This window comes from Populus euphratica, unplaced genomic scaffold (assembly GCF_000495115.2).
Source record: "Populus euphratica unplaced genomic scaffold, PopEup_1.0 scaffold252.1, whole genome shotgun sequence".
NCBI lineage: Eukaryota > Viridiplantae > Streptophyta > Magnoliopsida > Malpighiales > Salicaceae > Populus > Populus euphratica.
The window spans coordinates 9568-26708 of record NW_011500132.1 but is presented as its reverse complement, the minus strand read 5'-3'; the positions used below and the strand labels follow the sequence as shown (position 1 = coordinate 26708).

The 17141-nt window shown below is 33.3% G+C and overlaps 2 protein-coding genes across 11 annotated transcripts; both read left to right on the top strand.

The window, feature by feature from the left end:
• The first annotated feature begins 1860 nt into the window (after positions 1-1860).
• Positions 1861-9662, top strand: LOC105110392 (U-box domain-containing protein 5-like). Of its 7 annotated transcripts, none has more exons than XR_839459.1 (7): positions 1861-2658; positions 3563-3639; positions 4146-4331; positions 4712-4819; positions 5506-6671; positions 7125-8059; positions 9192-9662. XR_839459.1 is itself a non-coding variant. In XM_011005419.1 (6 exons), the coding sequence occupies exons 2-6, from the start codon at positions 3583-3585 to the stop codon at positions 7888-7890; spliced, it is 2283 nt and encodes a 760-aa protein (XP_011003721.1). In that variant the 5' UTR covers positions 1861-2658; positions 3563-3582; the 3' UTR covers positions 7891-8322. The 7 variants fall into 7 exon arrangements, 1 of the variants encoding a protein (XP_011003721.1); XR_839458.1 differs by having other exon boundaries at positions 9118-9662; XR_839456.1 differs by having other exon boundaries at positions 9032-9662.
• Positions 9663-12296: 2634 nt separating this feature from the next.
• LOC105110391 (transcription factor HBI1-like) lies at positions 12297-15445 on the top strand. 4 transcript variants are annotated; one of them, XM_011005415.1, is made up of 8 exons: positions 12297-12371; positions 12419-12843; positions 13178-13375; positions 13492-13626; positions 13704-13775; positions 14817-14924; positions 15019-15116; positions 15198-15445. In XM_011005415.1, the coding sequence occupies exons 1-7, from the start codon at positions 12317-12319 to the stop codon at positions 15076-15078; spliced, it is 1053 nt and encodes a 350-aa protein (XP_011003717.1). In that variant the 5' UTR covers positions 12297-12316; the 3' UTR covers positions 15079-15116; positions 15198-15445. The 4 variants fall into 4 exon arrangements, with proteins under 4 accessions (XP_011003717.1, XP_011003719.1, XP_011003720.1 ...); XM_011005417.1 differs by lacking the exons at positions 14817-14924; positions 15019-15116; XM_011005418.1 differs by lacking the exons at positions 15019-15116; positions 15198-15445 and having other exon boundaries at positions 14756-14909.
• Positions 15446-17141: the final 1696 nt, after the last annotated feature.

Sequence of the window (17141 nt, the reverse complement as noted above, 5' to 3'; positions counted from 1 at the left end):
CAAAAGTATGAGTATCAAATTTGATATAATCAGCAAATAATGACATTTCTAAATTTTTCACAACTTCCGGAAAGTGTTTTCCTCCCAAATTTTTCAGGAAAACACTTTCCTGAAAATCAAGCCAAATTTTCCTTTGACTGAAAAGTATTTTTTGTTTACCAACTTTTCTAACAACAAACAAACACAATAAAGTTTGGAAAGTGATTTCTCAGAAACCACTTTTTAAAAAACAAACACAAGAAAGTTTGGAAAGTAATTTCCCAGAAACCACTTTTTAAAAAACAAACACAAGAAAGTTTGGAAAGTGTTTTCCCAGAAACCACTTTCCGGAAAATAAACACAGCTAAAAAGGAAAACACTTTCCTGAAAACCAAGCCAAGTTTTTTTTGACTAAAAAATATTTTCATTGACCAGAAAGTATTTTCCGTTGACCGGAAAGTGTTTTTCGTTGATTGGAAAGTGTTTTTTATTGACCAGAAAATGTTTTCCGTTGACCAACTTTTCTAATAACAAATAAACACAAAAAAATTTGAAAAATGATTTCCTGAAAACTATTTTTCCAGGAAACAAACATTGCCTTAATGGCACAATTTTATACCTCTACACTCAATTCAATCTTGATCTTGGTCCCTTTACTCTTAGTCGTCCTAGTATCATCACCTCCTCTCTACTTTGCAATCATTTGGTCCTTCCATCTATCTTGTACATTTAAGCTTCTGCATATATTTCAAGAATTAACTCCATGGTGCATCATATGTGGCCCTTAATGGCGTGATATAAAAGAATCTTTATTAATGAACCAAATAGCTACAGAATAGAGAGTTGAAGGATAAGGAAAAGTAAAGGGACTAGACTAAAGAAACATTTGAGAGTAGAGGAATTAGGGTGTATTTATTTATTGGAAAGTAATTTTTAAAAAATTATTTTTAAATTTTTATATATTTATTTATTATTAAAAAAATTGAACAATGAAAAATACCTTAAAAAATACTTTTCAGTTAAATAAAAATTTAACTTGGTTTTTAGAAAAGTATTTTCCTTTTGTTTTGGACGAAAAACACTTTTTAAAAATTATAAACAATTTAGAAATGTAATATTATTTATTGATTATATCAAATTTAATTATTAAACCTTTGATTGCTATATATATTTTATTTTGAATATTTTTTAATTTTATTCCTTAAAATTTAATTTTTATATTAATTTTTATTCTTATTTTTATAATTGTTATTTACTTTTTCCTTATCATTTTTTAATTGAAATTTTTTATTTATCAAATCTGGTCCTCATTCTTTTAATTATTACTTATTTATTTGAAATAATTTATGAAATAGTAATTATTATTATTTTAATTTCATTTTTTATTTTTTTATTTTTTTTATATTTAATCTCTATTATTTTGATTATTATTTATTTTATTTGAGATAATTTATGTAATTATATTTTTTTTCAATTTCATGAAATAAATTTGATCCTTATTTTTCTAATTTTTATTTACTTTTTTCTTATTATTTTTTAATTGAAAAGTTTTATTCATGAAATTTGGTTCTCATTCTTTTAATTTTTTTTATTTTTTAGATTTGATCTCTATTATTTTTATTATTATTTATTTTATTTGAGATAATTTATAAAATTATATTTTTTTTAAATTTCATTTTCATTCAACTTTTTAATTTGTAAAATTTATTCATTGTTATTTTAATAAATTTAAAAAAAAATTAATAAGTTATTTTTAAATTTATTTTTAATAACATAACCAAACAAAAAAAATTATTTTTTAATTTATTTTTTGTTACACTATTAAATATAAAAATTTATTTTTCTAAAATAACTATTTTTCAGGCCTAAATATAATATTTACTTTTTTCACTGTTATTCATGGCCAGACATGCAAGAAAACCTGATACGACTGACTAGTCTTGTTCAACTTTGTAAATTGCCCAGCAAATATTGCTGGTTGACCTGTCTCTCTCATTGGTTCTATAAAGTCTTCACAGTGAGGTAAACTATCTATTTCGTGATTTGGTGCATTGACTTTGTTGCCCTGAGAATCTAACTATTTATAAGCTTTAATATTCAGAAGCGTACTTCATTTTCACTGCAATTATGCCGAGTTTGTTTGTGGGTTTTCTTTGTTTTTGTGTTTGAAGCTGAAGTTCAAAATTTTGTAACAGAATTGTTACCTCTTCTCTTGCTTTGCTCTTTGAGGGAAAATCCAATTCTGAGCTATGCTTGCTCGCTCTTTCTTTTATTAGTTAAGGAAACATCGTGGGGTTGAGTTTTTTGAGTCACTAGTAGTTATCAAGGAAGTGGGAAGTGGGTTTTGATGAATAAGAATTTTAGTCACTGAGATTCTCTGTGGGGTGTTAACCTTCATCAACATGTGCTGCTTTTAAATATTGCTGCCTCTTTACTTTGCTTCTCTACTCCGGCGCTGTAAGGAGGCTACTTTGGCTACCTGACTTCTGCTTGTAATTCAAGGTGCTCTAAAGATACTGTTAGAATTGCGTATGTTGTCAAGGCAAGTTTATCGGCGGGAAATTTTGGGGTTTATTAGAATTGGCCATTTTCCTTATTGGGATTAACTGGTGGTTCAACTGATTCCTTAGCAGCAAGGGAAGGAGCTTTTTATATCTGTTGTGGTTTCAGTATCACTAGGTGAGTCTCTCTTTCTGTTTATTTAGTCATTGTAGTGTTACTATGATGGGTTAAACAAAGTATTCCCTTTTCTTCGAAGTTGTATGCCCGGGAGAACATCAATGCATTATTCAACCGTAATTCTAATGATGAAGTTTTTATCATGGACAATCATGCTATTCGGTTGATAGATTCTTTGTGGTTGGAAAAGGGCATGTCCCATAGTGTGATAACTAATCCAAAACCTCCTGAGATAGAGTCCCGCCGTACCAAGATGTGACACTTAACTCCTAGGCCATGGTTAATGAGGAGTGATATGAGTTGCTTGGGGGTGGGGGGCTTGTGTGATTGGAACTCACAGCAATCCTGGAAGAAAGGGGGAGTGCAGAAGATGATGGACATGTTACGGTTCCGCTTATGAGACTATTCTGATACTAGATTCACTAAAGTTGACACATGAAGCTTTGGGGTGGAAAATAGAAATCTTGAACCTAGACATCACATAATACATATGCTATACAAGAATTCTAATCTGTTGCAAGCAGTCTTAATTGCTTCTTTGCCATCTTGTTTATTGTGTTCTTGTTTTATGTACAAGTTGAAATATGCTTGTGCAAATCACATCTAAGCTTTGTTGTTAACTTTGGTAATCTATAGGCATGCAGTTGTTTCTTTAAGCACTGGGAACGTGGTCACCCTCCATCCTTGCTTTTACATCAGTGCATTTAGGTTTTGGATAAGCATTGAATCCTGGTTGCTAATTGCTGGACTTGTGCTGTTGATATTTGTATTTTACAGTTGGCGATTACATTCTGCTTTTTGATCTTGTAAATATTGTATTTTTTAGGTTATGCATATAGAATTTATCCTTATACTCTTATGCATTATAGAAATGATGCTTAAGCTCAGATTGTGCTTTGTGCAGATCCAGCATACTCCTTTTGGATGGGAACCGATGCTGCTGAAGTAGTGGAGACACTGCCGTTTCCTTATTCCTTCAAGGTACCTATGAGCCAAGGCCTGATTTTCTCCTACAGTTGGAATTGTTTGCTTCAATTAAGCAGTTATATTGTACTGGCAGTATCATCATTTCTTATAGATTATCCCGGACACATTTTCAGTGATGCCTTTTCATATATTTAGCATCTAATTATCTACTAATAAACAAATTAGTATATATCTAAGTAAATTATGTGCATCCATAGTCCATCACCCAAATTTTTGTGTATGCAGCCAGTTCGCTTGTGCCATTTTTGTGGTGGAAGTGCACTATTTCTTTTTCTTTGCCATTTTGACTGGGTAAATTTTGTTCAATTGAGTTGAGAAGTATATGGAAATAGCCTTAGTGTTTATTAAGAGAATAATCAATGATGGTTGGTAAAATCCTGTTATTTTAGCATAGAAGTCCTTGTTGTGTTTATTATGTCTTTCTACATTTTCTAAGTGTTTTTTTTCTCTGATTATTCAACTCCATTTTCTAGATAAATCAATGTACTTTATGCTTTCAGGTGCATCACTCCATGTGTACAGAGTTGATGAAGTTGGTCGATAGAGTTTCAAAAAAATTTCCAGAAATTGAAGCAGCTAGACCTCGGTGCTCGTCAGGAATACAGGCACTATGCTTGTTAAACAAAGCACTTGAGAAAGCCAGGAAACATCTTCAGTACTGTTGCGACTCTAGCAAACTATATTTGGTTGGTATCCTTTATTGATTTCAGATGAAGAAAGTGTATGTAATAATAATATCATCAACAACAATGCCCGCCACACACCCACACACCCCCACCTACACACACTGGTTGTTCTGGGATCCCTTGGATCTGGTGATTTGTTATCTCAGCATTTTGTTATATCCATGTGACCTATCATTTTTGTATAAAAGGTATGAATCATATGTTTGCACTATGGACGAATATTTAATCTTTCTGCAGTAAATGATGAAATTAACAGCATTTTGTTGTTGTTGGTTTTATCAACCTTTCTATTTCCTGATCTGTTAAATTAACACCCATTTAGAGAAAGACCTAATAAAACAATCCATTTAAAGATAATTTCTGGTCTGCATTACTTTCAGGCAATAACGGGGGATGCTATTGTCTCAAAATGTCAAAGATTAAGGAACTTGCTGGAACAAAGTTTAGCCCAATTACAAACAATGGTTCCAATAATGTTGGCTGCCGAGGTTTGTCACATTACAGGCTCCAGGGCTTCCCTTCACTTTTTTTCTTTTTTCTTGTCTCAACTAGATGGTGATGTGGACGATAACATGGTCCATGAGAAAACTATAAAACCTTCAGCAACTCTTTAGCTATATTGTCTGTATTATGGAATTATTCCTGTTCCCTGATTCTTTTTTTTTTTTTTTTTTTTTTTTTTTTTTTCAATTTTCACTCTTGTGTTGCATAGTAATTCAGAGTCAGTAAGTAAGCTGGCTGCTTATTACTTGCTCTTCTGAAATAAGGACATGGTTTTTCCTTAAAACAGTCACTGGCGTGATCTGATTGGTGATTGCTTAAATTTTGAGATTGCAAGTGCGTGAAGAAGAATTCAATAAATTATTTCCAAGTCACCTGCTTCGATCTAGTTATTAAATCATTAAATCTGGCAAAAGTTATTGTGAATCCCTCCTCATTTGATGTTGCTTTTCTAGAATTCTTTTGTTACAAGTACTTCTACCAGTTATCTTTTTTTTAAAAATAAAAAAATAAAATTGGGCATCTAATACTCAAAACTGCTATGGGCCTAAAACTGTTTTAGACCACCTTTTTTTTCTCTGTCAGTTTTCTATTTTCATTATTACTTTTTTATCTTGTCCTTCTCTTGTCTCTTTGTTCTTCTATAGGGTTGATAAGCGGTTTTTCTTTGCAGATATCTCAAATTATTGATGATCTTCAGGCAGCAATGTTTATGCCAGATTCCTCTGTAGAAGAGGCTGGTAAAGCCATGCGTGAATTGCTCCAGCAGGACAATTTAGGATCTCAGTATATGGTGAATTCTGAAATCAAGGCTATTCAACTTGCAGCTTCAAGACTGCATTTTACATCTCGAAAGGCCATACTGATAGAGAAAAGATCTATTAAGAAGCAGCTAGATAAGGATGGTGGCAATAAACCCACAAAAAAGAGTATCTTAAATTACCTTATGTTTCTATTGAAGAAGCATGGAAACTTACTCATTGAAGAGCAAACAGAGATTCCCAAAGCTCAGCATGAAGGATTATTTTCACAGAAGAACCCCAGTGATACTTCTTTCCATCGACAATACAATCAAGTAGAGTCTTGTGTAGGATGTGAGCAGTATGAGACTCAAACTGACATGTTTAGTAGAGCTACACCCCCTGAAGAGTTCAAGTGTCCTATATCTATGAGAGTGATGTACGATCCTGTTGTTATTGCTTCTGGACAAACATTTGAAAGGATGTGGATACAGAAGTGGTTTGATGAGGGTAATGATACATGCCCAAAAACCAAAGTGAAATTAGCTCATTGTGCATCGACTCCAAACACAACCATTAAAGACCTAATATCAAAGTGGTGTGTGAAGTATGGAGTCGCTATTCATGACCCAAGCATTCGAGCATTGAGGTTATTGGACATTTCTATTAATTCGATCGCTAGTTTAAGCAGTTCCATGAATGATCTAAACCTTCCACTGGACATTAGCAATATATCCCTGGGGTCTTTAGATGCTAGTTACAGTTCAGATGCTTCACAATCTAAGGTTGCAAATGGGTCAAATTTGTTTTTGGTACAGGACAATGATTATTCATATGAATGCCATTCTTATACAAATAAGAATCAGCAAGACTTGAAGTTTCTGTCTGGACTTGCTGAGCTTCCCTGGGATTCTCAATGCAAGATGGTTGAAGATGTCAAGGGCTGTTTGCAGTGTAATGATCAAGTTTGTCCTTCTCAATCATCTGAGAATTTTGTCGAACCTCTATTTAGATTCCTGAGAGATGCACGTGAACAACAAGATATAGGAGCTCAGAGAGTTGGATTTCACTTGTTGCTTTCATTTGTCAGCAAAAACAGGTAATTTATTCTCTTTGTGGTACTAGTTATAGGAATTCTTCAATTGTTTATGGTGTCTTGACCTATTTATCTGCTATCTACCCTTATACTGTATGAATGTATTCTATAATGCCCAAGCCTTAGCGGAAGGATGGTAGGAAAATCGCTGATGTAAAAAAAAGCCACTTGTTCTATTTAATCTTATATTTCTGCTAAATTTAGAAGTTATCTGCTCTAGGATGTCTTGAAAATGACTTGTTAATACTTTCTCATTGAAAACTTAGCTTTAAATTGGGCATGATCATGCTCTGATGTAACAGATAATTGTTTCCTCCAAAGCATTGCATGACATTTGACAAGCTAAATGCTACAATGGTTCTTTTAATTCTCTTTGTTGATACAAGTCTAGTTCATGCATCTCTTATACGAGGATCTATGGCTAGTAGTTTCATTGCTAGGTTTTGCTTATTGCAGAAGTGGAATATCGTACTTGCATGAAGAGGCCTTTAATCTGTTGTCATCATTCCTTGATTCCGAAGTAATTGAAGAGGCTCTTGCCATATTTGAAGTGCTGTCTGGCTACCCATATTGCAGATCTAAAATCACTGCATGTGGTGTTCTTGTTTCTATCCGAAAGATGCTTGACTCCCATAACAAAGAATTCCAAGAACTAGCCATTAAAATTCTACATAATTTGTCCTCAAACGATGATATTTGTTCCCAAATTGCATCTATGGATTGCATCCCAAAATTGGTTCCTTTGATGAAGGATCAGAATCTTTCAAGATATTCTATAGTTCTATTAAGAAATTTGTGTGATCTTGAAGTGGCTAGGGTTTCTGTTGCTGAGACAGATGGATGTATTGCTTCTATTGCTGAGCTACTTGAGAGTGGTAGTTGGGAGGAACAAGAGCATGCAGTGGCCATTCTGCTTTTGTTATGCTCTCAGCGTCTTCAATATTGCCAGCTGGTGATGGATGAAGGTGTTATCCCTTCCCTTGTTGATATATCTATCAATGGAACTGACAAAGGGAGAGCAAGTGCATTGGAATTGCTTCGGCAGTTAAGAGACATTGAATATGATAATGATCAAGAAAGCTTTTGCTCTGATCTTGTTACTGATAGAAATGCTGACCACCAAACAAGAGAAAAGAAATCATCTCCCAAGACATCTGGATTTTTCAAGAATTTATCAGTGTTCTCTGTACGCAGTTCTGTTGCATCAAAAAAGAAGAGATGACACTTCAAACCACTCCTTTTTCTGATCTTTTGGGACTCAGAATCCTTTTTAATGTCAAATAGAGAATTAACCTTGGCAGTTTTCTGTTTCTCATACCTTGTGGCACTACTCTTCTTGTCTGGAATGGAATTGCAATAGCATCAAACTGAAGATATTTTATGTTTAATTGGTAAAGTTTTTGTTTCTCCCTAATACTCTAATTCCCAGCATGCAGAGTTCATTAGGTTTGATTTCCTAAGCTGTATCTGCTGCCATGTTCCTGTTGTATAGTCAATACCAATGTATAGTTTTGCTTGATGTTGTTAGGAAAATCATTTTGATTGCCTGGAATAAGCTGCATTTATCCATGTATGATAATCTGTATTCTTTAGTCTTGTTTGATATATTGTTAGGAAGTTGATTTGGATTTCTGAAATTCAAGTTAAATTTATCCATGAATGACAATTTTAATTCTTGCTGCCTCCCATCTTTTTATTCTACAAATTCATGAAGTTTTGTCATAGTCTCTGGCCAACAAGACTATATTCCTGTAATTATCAGTCAATTGCATTTCCCTCATGTTTTATTCTTGTTGATTTCATTTCAATCCATCATCCGCATTATCTTGTGCAAATGACCAGCTGTTAAGAGCCTACACCGGTTTTTTTATTTAGATAAAATTCAAACTGGAAGAATTTTTGTAGTTTCTTGATTGTATTTGAAATATCTGTTGACCATTACAAAATCTGTTAGACTCCATTCTTATGCATTTCTATTGATGTGTTTAGTTTGGGATCTAGCTTTAATGCTTTTATATCCCATACAATAACCTAATGCTGCAAATTCCAAAAGACGATGCATATGGTTTTACGCCCAGGTGCAACTGATTTGCCTTCTCATTGGGCAGGGTCTTCTTGTTGCTTCTCAACTGCACACTGATTTATTATTTCATTTCACTATGGTTTGCATTTGCCCCTTTTTCTGTTTCTAATTTAGGCACTATGTTTTTCTGGTGTTCTGTTTTCTTACTGACTCCGCATTCTTAACTTCACTAATCTTGTTCGCAGCATAAAATGTTCTTTTTATGAGATTATTTCTATGTTCTGGGAACTGGTTGAATGGCAACCATTGATAGCTCTGTTGCTGTCTTTGTTATTCAAAGGCAATCAAAGCTGAGGTCAGTAGTAAATTAGTAACGGACTTTGCAAATATTATTTTTTCATTTGCATGCTGAATTGAGGAATTTAGAAAGCTTGGTTGCCAAGTGTCAATCTCTGACAGGAAAGATTAATGAGGTTGCCGCCGTGTCTTGCTGATGGCAGTGCCTCAGGGATGGAGGTTTTTTCTTTGGTCTGATGTAATTAAATGCTGGAAGTTAAGCAGTTAAAGGGAGAGGAGGTGATTACATGGAGTGTGATAGATCTTAAACTTGAACCTGGGACTGGAGCTCAGGCGTGAATTTGATCTGAACATTTGATAAATGAGCAGCTTTGATGGCCGAAGCTGTTGGAGACGCAAGCATATGAAGGCGGGTGGGGATTCTCCAAGGATCCAACACTTTGCCGACCCTTGGTCTCCAAACCCCCATCACTTACCTTGATACCCATCATTTTAAAGATGCCTCAGTTATATTTATCTCAATAATATGAATTATATATAGAGGCTTTAGATCTCAATGCTATGTCTTTCTCATCTTGTCTCGTGAGATTTCTATTGTAATGATTTTGTTTATCACCACCTTGTTTTAAATATTTTCCTCTTAGCCAATAGGAAAGCTTTAAGACAATGGTCAACTGTTGATGCAAGACTTGATAACTTTTGAACTCGGCTACCTGCTAGATATTGTTGCCTTTAAACTTAGAGAGATGTTAGACTTGATATCCTTGAGTTATTATTTTTCTATGCCCTAGTTGTGTAAAATTCCTCAAAGAGCCTATTATATGTCTATCAACATTAATGGTGATTATAAGGGTTGATCCTATCAATATTAATGTTGTCTATAAAATGTATATAAAATGATGTAAAATTGTTTTTTATAAGCAAGTGGCACTTTTATCATAATTAATATATGTAAGAAGGCATTTACATCTTGGGGTGATGTAACGGATTACCTCCACACTTGGATGTGAAAGGAAAAAACTTTTGACCTCTTGAATAAAAAAAAGAAAGTTCAAGATACATGGGTTAATTCATAATTTTTACTCTCTTATATATGTTCTCAGTATTTATTATGAATAAACTATAAAAAACATTCTTATTTTTAGAATTTAATGATTACGCTGTAAAATCATTGATGTAATCACTTGAGAGTTTTAAAATTTAATAAATAAAAACCATTTTATAGGAATCTAGGCTTCTCTTATCAACCTTTTAGGCTTTTAATTTTAGAAGAGAGAAGGTTTTAAAATCTCATAAACAAAAACTATTTTGTAGGGATTCGTGCTTTTCTTATCAACTTTTTAGGCTCTCGGTTCTAGAGAAGAGAAGATTGATATAAATATTTAATCATTTATTTTCTAAACATTCAAAAACTCAAGTATCTTAGAGTATTGGATTATGGAGGATCATCAACTATCATTTTTGATATATAACTAATTTGGTCTTCTTTAGTCATCATTTATATTTTTCCAAACATTTAAATTACTACATAAATAGGAACAGTAAGGAAAATCCTGCAGCTATGGCAACCCTCATGAATCAAAATTGCCTCTTCTTTAACCTCTCCTATATGGATGTGAATAAGATTTAGCTCCAAGTCTTTTCATAAGATGTAAAATGGCTTGAATGACTGAACTGATGGTCGCCATCAAGCTGCATATTCTAGTTTAGTAGTTTCTTTGTGACTAGCACATATCTGTTTGGCATAGAATAGTCTGGAAGAAAATTGTAACCCTTTTGTTTTGGTACTTAATAGTAATATTATCTTGAAGTCATAATGTCATCTCTGGAAAGTGTGATTGGAGTTGCTGGGATGGGTATTGCTGTCATTTGCTATTATGGCACAAATTGCCGGTGGGGCACCCTATCATTTTCTCATGATCTTATCCATGCATGCATCTTTATCATGGAAAACAAAGATCTTTATCATTTGTAATTCATCTCTCTCCTGAGTCCTCCTCCATGATGTTCCAGGCCAATGTTCTCTTCTGGTGATCAAGATGCATTCTCAAATGATGGATTTTTAATGAAATGCAAGGGGGAGATCTTTTCCTACTTCAGTATAATGGACTGTTCCTCTCTAAGGAGCAAATCTCTCTCTCTCTCTCCCTCTCTCTCTCTCTGTCTTCTAGGGGTTCACTACCATAAATATACGTTGAACAACGATATCAAATTGCAGGTGATTTAAATGGCTTGCTGTCGTTTTCTGTAGTGGATCAGAAGCTTGCATGACAGAGATTAAAATATATGCTTTTTAAATTATTATTATTATGAGCAACGCTCAAGGGCTTGATTGATTCTCTTGTCTCTACTCGGCAGACTACGAGCAGATTTACTATTTTTATTTTTGCAATGAACATTACAGAATCATCATCAAACTAGTTTTATATTTGTTGCCAACAACAATTATCCCTCATTCTATGCTAATGCACGTCTTGGATTCAAATCCTCATTTACATACAACAAATAGATTTGCTCGATCTCTTATTTGTTATGAATAATTTGTCTAAAATCCGATCGAAAATAGATTTGTTCTCACTATACAAAACCTAATTCGAGGATACCCCATTCGTGAAAAATAAAAAAGCTCGCCTTGATGAGCTAAAATTTATCCAAAGGGTGTTCCTCATATCAAATAGTAGCATACAAATGAGTAAATAGCAATTGAAGTAGCTCAAATTATGGCAACAAATTTGGAGTATCGCTCAGTTTATTAAAGATTGTGGTCCTTGACTAGAAGCATGGGCATATACTTGGGAAAAAATATATATATATAAACCCTAAGAGTTTCCTCTGTTTAGCGAGTGCAGTACCTAACAAAGACCCTCCACCAAGAATTGAAAGGCCAAAATCTCAACAAAAACCCGTTCAAGCCTCCCCGTTTCCTGTTCAACGGACATCCCCACATGGTGGTTATGTGACTGGGGTCCATAGCCCACTGATCTTTATTTATGGCGTACATTCCTTTGTGATTTCCTATGGCTATCTCTCTTCTTTCTCTCCTTCATTTCTCTTATCTTTTCATTCCCTATATATATATCTTCTGCTATAAATATCTTCACATTTATTTTAGATTGAGACTTAACATCTATCCTTTTAAGCTCATTACGCAATTCTATCACAAATATCAAAATATACCCACCATTGCTTTTCTAGCACATATTTTTAGGGCTAGTAACATAGTGGAGTGGTTGAGGTTTTTTGTTCAAAGGCTTTTAGCCTTCAGGAATTAGGACATCGTTCGATAGTATCACATAAACTTATGCTGTCTCAAAAACACACCTTTTGCATGGACATGACTGTGTTAGAAAGACAGCAAACAAGGTTCAAATGGCTGCAGCAGCAGCAGAATAATTATGTGAACAATTCCCTTGAATCATGTTCGATGCCTTGCAGCAGCAGCAGAACAATTATGTGAACCAATACAATTCCCTTGAATCATGTTCGATGCCTACTGACCAGTTTCATGGTTTCGTTGATCATGAGTCAATGAATGGAGATATAATTGATTGGAAGAAGAAGCCTGAAATGTATCTAGGGAACAATGATTTGCCAAAATATGGAGGTTTTTCATTAAATGGCACTGGGTTGGTTGCTAATAATAGGATGGATTTTGGACAAGCAGAGGTAGCGGGATCTGTTGAGATTGATCGTTGTCTTTCAAGGACTTCTAGCTGCCAAATTGGGGTGGAGGAGGCAGCGAAAACAGAGGAGAAGGTGGTAGCAATAAAGGTGGCAGGTGAAGACTTGACCTTGATGGAAAATAAGCAATCCAACAATGGTAGTGGAGACAATTCAAATAAGAGAAAAGCAGAGGTATGTCTCTTCATCTTCACTACAAGTTCATTCAATTCAATTCTCAATCAGGAGTATTACATGACCAAGATTTTATAAGAAATCGAATTTTCTTAGCAGTAGTATTTGAACTTATCAGTATCAGAATAGGAGTTGAAAATGAATCTTCAATTCTTGTAATTCAAGAAAGAATGAGCTTTTCTTTGTACCTCTGGTCAAAGCAAGCCAATCCTCTCCTTTTCAGCCTTTGTGTAATCAGAATGGCTTTATCTTTTAAACAAAATCTTTACTTTAATCAGCTTGATGAATTTGTGTCAGCTAAAACTTCTCTGCATTTTTTTCCTTGTTTGTTTAGTTTGTTGCAGCAGAAGAGTGTGACAATAAGATTAAAGTAGTAGAAGTCGACTCCAAGGTCAAAGAGAAAAGCAGTCCAGAGATTTCTGCAGATTCTTCAAAGGAAAATCAGAAGACTTCAGCTTTACCAAAGACTGATTATATTCATGTCCGGGCACGTCGTGGCCAGGCTACTGACAGTCACAGCTTAGCTGAAAGAGTAAGTAGGAACATTTTTCATGGGCATAATTCATACAAGTTACATGTAGAGTTATTCGTCAAAATTAATGCTGTCACCTCCACTGAGTTCAGTTATGTGTCCTTGATATATTTTAGGCTAGGAGGGAAAAGATTAGAAAGAAAATGAAAAGTCTGCAAGATCTAGTCCCTGGATGCAACAAAATAACAGGCAGGGCCGGAATGCTAGATGAAATCATCAATTATGTCCAATCTCTTCAAAGACAAGTAGAGGTGACCATCCCAGTTAATTTGTTCTATCAGATGTTTCTTTTGAGAATTCAAATAATCAAATTTCCATCTACTTACAGTTCTTATCCATGAAACTTGCTGCTCTATACCCAAGGCCAGAATTCAATATCGACAACTTTTCTGGGAAAGAGGTAAGGTTTTAGCCTCTAGTTGGAATGTTATAAATGGGAATTCAGATTGTTTGATTTCTCCAGGAACTAACATGTTCTTCTAAATAATTATGCAATGAAGTTTTTCGTATCTTGGTATTGTAGTAGTTTTTGTGGTTGTGATTTAAAAAAAAATTATTTTATAAAAAATATTTTTGGTTAAGGTTGATTTGATATTTATATATATTTAGTTAAAACTATAGTTGAAATTAAAATTGAATAAAAAATAATTTAATATATTTAATTAAACATACTTTTCAAATTAAGGTTATAAAATAACTAAAAAAGATATATATTAACATTGATAGTTTTTAATTTAAATATTATAGATTTAATTCCTACTATTATATTATTAAATAAATAATATTTTATATCAAATATTTTTTATTATTCAATTAAATTATCTATAATTTTATTACGTATGAAATTCATCTAATAAGGATTATAATTTTTATTGTTTTCTGAGCATGCAACAAAGTCAGGTAAAATATTATTAGAAATAAAATTAAAATTGCAATTAAATTTTATAAATACTATGTTATCATATGATTTTTTTTAATTTATTTAATATCATTAAATAATATTAAATACTAATTTTTTTAAAAAACAACACACTTAAAACAATTAAATTTCTTTTTAATCGTGTCGGATGCTATCAATGAGCAATAAAGTCACTAGTTACATGAACAATACTGAGTGAATTAACTCCCTCCACACTATTTATTGCTTGAAGTTAACAATGTGGAGTGAATTAATTCATTCACTCTGCACATATGGCAATGGGAGGAGCAATGAAAAGCAATAATTTTTTGCCTTAACAAGGTGGTATGACCTTAATTTTTAGTGGGATGCATCTTTAAAATCTATAATCAAATATTTAACTCAATAGCTATAAATTGTGGTTGGAACCAAACATAGTTCCAACCACAATACCAAACGGACATTCAAGAGTTTTCCAGCAGCCACTATGCCATCAACAATTTCCAATTTGACCACATTCAACTAAATCTAATGCAACGACAGGCAACAAGCAGCGAGCCAAAATCTTCGACAAATCCTCCCCAACTTGTGCCAGTAAAAACTACAAGCTCTTCAGCATTCATCAATGACCTATGTCTTGATCCATTAGCTGTAATTGCATCTACACTTGGTGATTTAAACCCTTTGTTACTTTCTTGGCATTGTATCACGCCCTTGATCCTGACATATAATAAATCAAATGCAGCAAGTTCAACCTTTCTGGGATGCTGACTCACAAAACCTTCAAAATCTGGGGTTCAATTAAAGTTAATCACCTTCTCTTTTCGTCTTCAACATTCACAGGTAGCTAGACACAAACATTCCTAAAATAAACTATGCCTCTACCTGTACTTGGCATTTTCTAATTCATGGTGTTTTTTTCAGGCGTCTCCCGAGGACTCTATCAGTCCCAGACCAGCGATGTAATTTTGGAAACTAATCAGCATCTCAAGAATTCAGATTCAATAGTTCAGCAATTCTGATAATTCCAGGCACTATAAATATTTCCCTCCACACGTATAGATGGATGTTGCAAAAACCATTGTTAATTCTTCCCAACCAAACAATCAAATTTCTTACATTGCAAGACTAAAGATATCCAATATGTCTGCATCTATGCGCTTGGTAATTAATATATGCTTCTTGTGCTCTTGTACTTTGAAAGAAAAAAGGACCTCATGATTGGTACTCTAAGAAAGGTTGTAGGAAATAAAAATGATGGAGAACCATGAACAATGGTTGGTTCATTAAAGCAAAGTGGGGGCAAGGAAAGCTGAAAGAAAATGGAAGGAGCTTGTTGTTGGAACGGATGAGCTAGCTAGCTAGTTTAGGCTGCTTAGCAGAAGAAAGCAAAAGAAAGCCATTTGTTTATAGGACCACAAACCACTGGCTTGAGAATGTTGTGTCTGTAACTGTACATAGCTGAAATCCATAATGAGTATTTGGTATACTGTGTTCTAAAAATGCCTCGTTTTTGTGCCAAAAGATCATAATCGAACGTTTTTCTTCTTTTGGCTTATACAGATGGCATTGTCAAATTACAGTACATGGTCCCGAAAGTTATCCAAATAACTCCCACTATTCAACTTAACTGATAATGGAAGAGAGAGAATATCTGAAAGAGAGATGAGAGAGAGAATATGCTTCTACGACATTAGAGCTCTGTTTACACAGTAGCGGTTACGTTTTAAAGAAACTATAATTTTATAATGTTTGGTTAAAGTGGGAAGCAGTGTTTTTAGTTTATGAGACCTATCGAAAATCGCACAGAAATACAGGTCAGGGAGAAACAAGATACACCTACTTTGCCGGTATCATTCACTTTTGTGAAGTGAACAGTGCAGAGTGAATTAATTCACTCTGCACATTTGTTAACACGTAAACAGTGCAGTGATTTTATTCACTCATGAATAGTAAAAAAACTATTCTTTAAAAAATATATTTTATTAAAAAAATTAGTATTTAACATTATTTAATAGCACTATATAAATTAGAAAAAGATCATATGATGACATAATCTTTGCAGAATTTCATCATAATCTCAATTTTGTTTCTAATGATATTTTACTTGATTTTGTTGTATGCTTAATAAATCATGAAAGCTGTAGTCCTTGTCGAATGAATTATAGATAGTTTAATGATGAAATTATAGATAGTTTAATGAAATAATAAATTTTTTTTGTATAAAGTCTTATTTATTTCATGATATAATAACAGTAGTTAAATCTACAATATTTAAATTAAAAACCATCAATATTAATATATATCACCAAACACTTTAAATTACTCTTTGTTCAAACATATATAAATATCAAATCAAATTCAATCAAAAATACTTTTTATAAAAGAACTTTGTTCAAACCATAATCACAAAAACTATCACAATACAAAACACACCCAATCCCTTCTATATAATTTCACTGAACAAATTTGATTCATTTGGTGTCATTTAAAAGATATAGTTGTCGCAAGTTTTGTGGGGAATTTGGATTTTAGGCAATTATAGCTGCTAGTTTGGTTCACTTAGTTCCACCATTGGATCAAATCTATTTTTCAAATAGATGTTCACTCGGAGGTTCTCTCAGGTCTAACAAGTGGAGATCAAATTCCATCATTCTTGAAAGATTTTTTCTTCTTAGAATACCTCTACTCAATATTCATATTTGAATGCCTCTTTGTAGATTGTGCTTGATTTAACCATTAAATCACTCTGGTTCTTTGATATGTTATATTATACTTGCTTATGTTGAACTAGACTATTGGATTTTAGCTACTTTTATCTCTATTGTGTGTGCTGCTATTTCGAAGTTACTACCCAGACATGGATAT

What these genes read in the sequence shown, in the direction of transcription:
- LOC105110391 (XM_011005415.1), top strand. Translation starts at nt 12,317, where the DNA reads ATGGACATGACTGTGTTAGAAAGACAGCAAACAAGGTTCAAATGGCTG. An exon ending in GTTCAAATGGCTGCAGCAGC is followed by an intron (nt 12,372 to 12,418) that starts AGCAGAATAATT and finishes TGTTCGATGCCT; the next exon opens with TGCAGCAGCAGCAGAACAAT. An exon ending in ACAACTTTTCTGGGAAAGAG is followed by an intron (nt 13,776 to 14,816) that starts GTAAGGTTTTAG and finishes ATGCAACGACAG; the next exon opens with GCAACAAGCAGCGAGCCAAA.
- LOC105110392 (XM_011005419.1), top strand. Translation starts at nt 3,583, where the DNA reads ATGGGAACCGATGCTGCTGAAGTAGTGGAGACACTGCCGTTTCCTTAT. An exon ending in ACTCTAGCAAACTATATTTG is followed by an intron (nt 4,332 to 4,711) that starts GTTGGTATCCTT and finishes CATTACTTTCAG; the next exon opens with GCAATAACGGGGGATGCTAT. An exon ending in TCATTTGTCAGCAAAAACAG is followed by an intron (nt 6,672 to 7,124) that starts GTAATTTATTCT and finishes TGCTTATTGCAG; the next exon opens with AAGTGGAATATCGTACTTGC.